This window comes from Sinocyclocheilus grahami, unplaced genomic scaffold (assembly GCF_001515645.1).
Source record: "Sinocyclocheilus grahami isolate Dianchi unplaced genomic scaffold, SAMN03320097.WGS_v1.1 scaffold445.1, whole genome shotgun sequence".
NCBI lineage: Eukaryota > Metazoa > Chordata > Actinopteri > Cypriniformes > Cyprinidae > Sinocyclocheilus > Sinocyclocheilus grahami.
Window position 1 is genome coordinate 289,643 of NW_015505624.1, and position 5,791 is coordinate 295,433.

The window sequence follows — 5,791 nt, forward strand, 5'->3', positions numbered from 1 at the left end:
TGTTGTATATCGCCACAGAGCGCACGAGCATAACACACACACACACACACACACACACACACACACACACACACACACACACACACACACACACACACAATCGACACATTATTACCCTGATTTCTCTTAGCATATACATATCTTTACTAGCATTTTCAGTGTGCACATGTCTGTTCATGCACTGATGGCAAAACCAGTTCAAGGAAAACAATTTCAAAATCTCATGTAAACTTTTTAGAATGAATTTATTATTCATAGTTTACACATTCAGTGTATTTCTACCTTTCTTTGTGAAGCCATTTCTTTATTTACTCCCCCCCCCACCCCTTTGTTATGTCTGTTAACTTCTGCTTTTAACTTTTTTTTTCCCCCCTGTTAGACTGATCTTTATATTTACATCGGGAGTACAGGGGCGGGTTGAAAACACGCTCCAATCCCCACAGCTAAGCAGAGAAACCAGCTGACCTTCTGTCTCATCTATAAACAAACCGCTCTTGTCTTCCCTTAAGGCACATGCAGAAGCCAGGATAGATGTCTCTTGAAAAGGACATCCTATATCTACTGTGTCAGTGTGGAAAGGTGAAGCAGCAGTATCTAGCTGACTTGTCTGTGTGGCTCCCATTTCTCACCTTTCAGCATTCATGTTGACACGTTACCCCTTCAAGTGCATGGTTTGCAAATCAGTACATTACTGCATTAATTTTATTCTGGGCTTTGTATGGCTTTATTGATATAAAAAAATGCAATAACACAAGATAAATAATAAATAACAATAAATATTTAATAGACCTAAATCGAAAATTATGATAGTAGATTGTTAGAGAAAACACTGTAAGCTAACACTTTACTTTAAACCTGTATAAAAAATACTCTTAAAGCATTATGATGCTTTCATAATGCTGCATTTAACATCTCATAGACTGTTCTTGTGAGTAACCAATCGCAGTTATAATACTGTATAATATAATGCGTTTATATTACTATTTACATATTCACACACACACACACACACATATATATATGGTGAATATTATTGGTGAATAATAAATATATAAGGTGAATTAAATAATGTTACATAATATTTTGATGTGAACTGAATTATTACCACATGGAGTACAATTTTAGATTCCATGACAAAACATTTATTTATTTATTTATTTTACAGTGTAGTTAACTTTAAATTGTATATAATACATTACCACATATATGGTAAACACTATATTTCATGTTTAAATGTACTATACTTTTAGAGATGTAATCATGAATATATACTGCATTATAATGTTACTTTGGTTACAGTTATGACATCATATTATGTATTAAACTGTGGAATTATGAATACTTTATAATGCACTTTATATACTAGCTGAAAGTTAAATTTAGATTAACTTATTGGATACAATAATCACCTTTTGAACTAAGTTTTACCCTTTAGATAGACTGTAGTGCCATCTATTGAAAAAAACATAACTATAAATCACTAACTCATAAAACAGCTCCATCTTATGCAATATGTATCACATCCTACCTCTTTTGAAGATGATTTCATAAAAATCCAACAATCAAATAAGATTCAAGACGTCAGTTTTGCACGAATATTATCTGGTAAATCTTATTCTGTACAGGTACAAAACAGAACAGTGGGGTGTTTTTGCTGATTATGATTAATATTTCTCCTCCAACCCGCATTATCTATATTGAAGAGAAATATGGACATGATTGCGCACTGTGAAATAATAATAATAATAAATATGCAATATTCCTCCATCAATTCATCAAGCAAGAGACTAAAATGACCTACAGGTGCGATTTCCGAGTGTGGGTAAATAAATCATGCGTTATGTTATTAATTAACACACACATTTACCTTCTCGTAGGAAGCGAGAGTGGATGAGAATGATGAGAAAACAGCAGATCGCCGCTCCCGCTAGAGCCCACGCAACTCTCAGCATCAGCATCCTGACTGCCTTCAGCATCCACACCACATCTCCATTCTATTGCCATACAACGACCAACACCTTTGATGCGCTTTTCTTTCACAGATTCAGAAGAAAGGAATCCGTTCTTTTTCAAGAGATGCCAACTTTAGGAAAACAATATATTTGATGTTTTAGAGCTTTCACCGCCCATTGCGAAAAAATGTAGACATTTCCAGTTTGGCTGTGGCTGTTGCGTGGATCTAAGGCGAGTGATGTGCGATCATCCTCTCCAAAAATCTCCGGTTTACGCACTTAGAGAACTGCGCTGATCTCTAGAACTGTCACTCTACTCTGTATTTTCGAATGGTCCTTGCTGTGTACCACAAGAAACAAGCTTACAAACAGCCGTAATTCCCGCATTAATTCGAATGGTCCTGTAAAAAATGTCCCGAACGCGACGCATGTGGTTTTGGTGATATGTTGAGTCCGTATCTCCGCCTCCGTCTGTGCTGTTACTGGGGTTTGATTCTTCTCTTAACGAGCGCGCTTTCTCCCCGCTCTGACGCATACATCGCCTCCACTTGCCTGAATAGACGCGTTTGAGAAGCGCTCGCCGGTGGATGCGTCACAGCGCATGTTCCCTTAGTCTGACGTCAGAGTTTAAGTCTTAAGTTCTTTCATTGGGCCTTTTGTGTGCTGAACCTCTCAGAAATGTTGTGCACCGCAGGATTTAAAGACACCATGAAATCAAACTTGAAGTTTCGTGGCTTTAGGGTCATTTGAGGGCATCCGTGTGTTAGTGGGTCATTGGAAATGCGCCGTTCGTGCGCTGTGTGCCCCCAAGGCTTACTGATATATTTAGCAGGATACCGTATTTAATCACATTTTGCATTATTATCATTCAATGTTGTATTATGTATTGTAAACTACACATAGATTTGGCTCTGTTTTGTGTAATTCAAAATATATAATTACATTTTTTAACTGATTGCTAATGAATAGAATAGGGTATATATAGTTACATTTACTTTCCCCCAAAAGACACGCAGGTTATGTGAATGTGAGACTAAAATTGCCCATAACTGTGAGTGTAAATGTGTATCTGTCTGTTTCTGTTAGCTCTGTTGTAGACTGGCCATCTGTCTGTGGTGCTTCCTTGCCTACGGCTTAAGATGCTGGGATAAGCTCCAGCCCTCCTGTGCCCATACATGGGATATGTGATTTTATAAAAATACAGTAAAGAAAGGTGATTAACTTCTTTTGTGCGAGTTTAGACAGAACAAAATAGTTTGCAAGCAAAACAGCCAAGGGCTGTGTTTTTCAAAGTATTGAGTAGAATGTCAGACATGCAAAAATATTACTTGTCATGTCTCCCAAAACAATAACTACGAAGTAGTACATTAAAAAAAGTTCATAAATTAACAAGAGCCTTTGACCACTGACAATTCTTTCTCCTTGATTTTTCCCTAAAAGATGAAGGATCCCTTAAATACAGTAAAGAAAGGTGATTAACTTTTTTTGTGCGAGTTTAGACAGAACAAAATAGTTTGCAAGCAAAACAGCCAAGGGCTGTGTTTTTCAAAGTATTGAGTAAAATGTCAGACATGCAAAAATATTACTTGTCATGTCTCCCAAAACAATAACTACGAAGTAGTACATTAAAAAAAAGTTCATAAATTAACAAGAGCCTTTGACCACTGACAATTCTTTCTCCTTGATTTTTCCCTAAAAGATGAAGGATCCCTTAATATTAATGCATTTTTTTTTATTACAGATGAATAAACTAATAATGAAAATGTGCCTTCATCTCTGCATGAATGAATTTATATGACAATATGATAAAACTTTATAATATAATTTTCACAAGAAATATGTGGGTCTATTTTCCAAATGTAAATAAATAAATCAGCAACTTTGGATCTGAAAGCATGATGCACCAATGCAATTAATTTTAAACAATGAACATCTTATATACTGGTTTGGAAAACAGGCATTGCTCAATCACAAAATAAATGTCTATTGATGCGTCTAAATTTGAATAGTATTCACCCTAAATAGTATTCAAAATTAGAATTAGTGTGTCCCAAAACATTTATTATATCTGGAAAAAACCATGAGGAGAGTTCAACATGCTACTTCTGTTCTCTCCAGTATGCTAGGAAGAATTGTAGTGTAAATTAAATGAACTGAAATATGGGGATATTACTGTAACTGTGATTATCATATTGAGTCAGTGTGGTCTGTTAAAAACAATTATGATGTGGTAGTATGTCCCAAAACATGCCTACACTTCTGCTACACACTCAAAAGTATGCAAGTTTTCTTCACAAAAAAAAAAAAAAAAAAAGAGTTCATACTTTTAGGGCAAAATATAATTGGAATGCAGAATATCATTTTGTTATGATCTTAAGGGTGTGATTTGCAACATTAATGGAAAACCCAGCCTAGGAATTTTGTGAAATATACAGTGAAAAGGAATAAAAACTTTAGTGCGTTGTTAGTGTTGCATTATGGGTCATTTTTTAACAAGACTGATGCATCAAAACCGCAGTGGTGTCATTGCTGCCGTCTACGCAGCTAATTTAGAGCCAATTATCAGCATTCGCCAGTGTTTACAATGGGGGCGTCCATTTTTAATTTCTCTGCAGTGCCTGTAACACACTCTCATTGTGATCCATCAATCAGCTGGATGGCAATTAAAGGAGAGCTGTCCAGGAGTGACTGCATGAGGCAAGCAGAGCAGGTGCATCACCTTAAGGATGATGATGACATACACATTGCCAATGAACAGTCCTTGGTTGCGTTACTCAAAGAGCACCTGTCACTTATATTGACATGCTCCTGCTGTTTCAGCACAAGTGTGCCTTTGGGACCTACTTGAGAGTGGTCAAAGGGTCTGAGATGACCACAATGATGAGAGTTGAATTTAAGATGTTTATTCACAAAGCTGGCACTTTTAAAAATCCTTTTCTGGCATGTGGCACTGTGGCGTGGATGCACATTTTTGCTTTGGAGAACTGCCCTCAGAAAAGCATGTTTTATTGATTTTTCATCCATCACAAATATGATTCACGTTTGTTAGTGAGTAAACTTCTGCACCATAAATTTTAAAACATTTAGAGTCTATAAGAGTAAATATAATTTATATCTACAGTATGTTAAAAGCAATTGCATAAATATGTTTGTTGCCTACGAGCAACATTGGAAACTGGATTGGATTGGAAACGGCAGTGGAACTGGATATGGATAACGTATTTATCATGTTTTTATTTGTATTATTATTTTGCATTGTTATTTAGAAATGTATACATATTTAGTTTTTTACTTAATACTCATATAAAAATAAGGGAGGAGCCAGTTCTGTTAGATTCTGTTGTGCAGCAGTTTTTAGTGCATAACCTTGAAGTGACTGTGTCTAAATGGGAGCAAATCCCTTCATCCATGTTCCTTCGTCAAGTGGTAGGCCTTCCCAAATGCTGTTTTAACAGCAAAGGGAGGGTTTAATACAAGCAAGAAGGTTTAATAGAATGTCATGGTTTAGTGTAGCATTAAGATTTGTTTTTCTGAGAAAACTCTTAAGTTCTTTAGATGTCAAGGGTTCTTTATGGAACCATTTAGACAAAAAAAGGCTTTTCTATGGCATCGTGAAGCACCTTTATTTTTAAGAGTGTATTTACTAATACTCTAACCACTGACATCAAAACTATATATATAATACTGAAAATTTGACAACTGCAAAAATATATATTTTTTATGTTGTGTGGTAAAAAAAAAAAAAAGATAATTTCCTCCACGAGGAACATTTTTTTTTTTTTTTGTTTTCCACTTCTTTTTCTCCCACCTTTTTCAGGTTTTTTTTTTTTTTTATTGTC

The 5,791-nt window shown here is 35.4% G+C and overlaps 1 protein-coding gene across 2 annotated transcripts in view; it reads right to left on the reverse strand.

The window, feature by feature from the left end:
* LOC107552289 (protein FAM19A5-like) overlaps nt 1–5,791 on the reverse strand; it is a 128,203-nt gene that overhangs the window by 88,501 nt on the left and 33,911 nt on the right. The window contains exon 1 of one of the 2 annotated variants that reach the window (XM_016234148.1): nt 1,868–2,510. The exons of the other annotated variant lie outside the window; for it this stretch is intronic. Within the exon in view, the coding sequence (XP_016089634.1) occupies nt 1,868–1,976 (109 nt within the window). The 5' untranslated portion in view covers nt 1,977–2,510. Of the gene's footprint in view, nt 1–1,867; nt 2,511–5,791 lie in introns of those variants that run through there. 2 annotated transcript variants of the gene reach the window in all.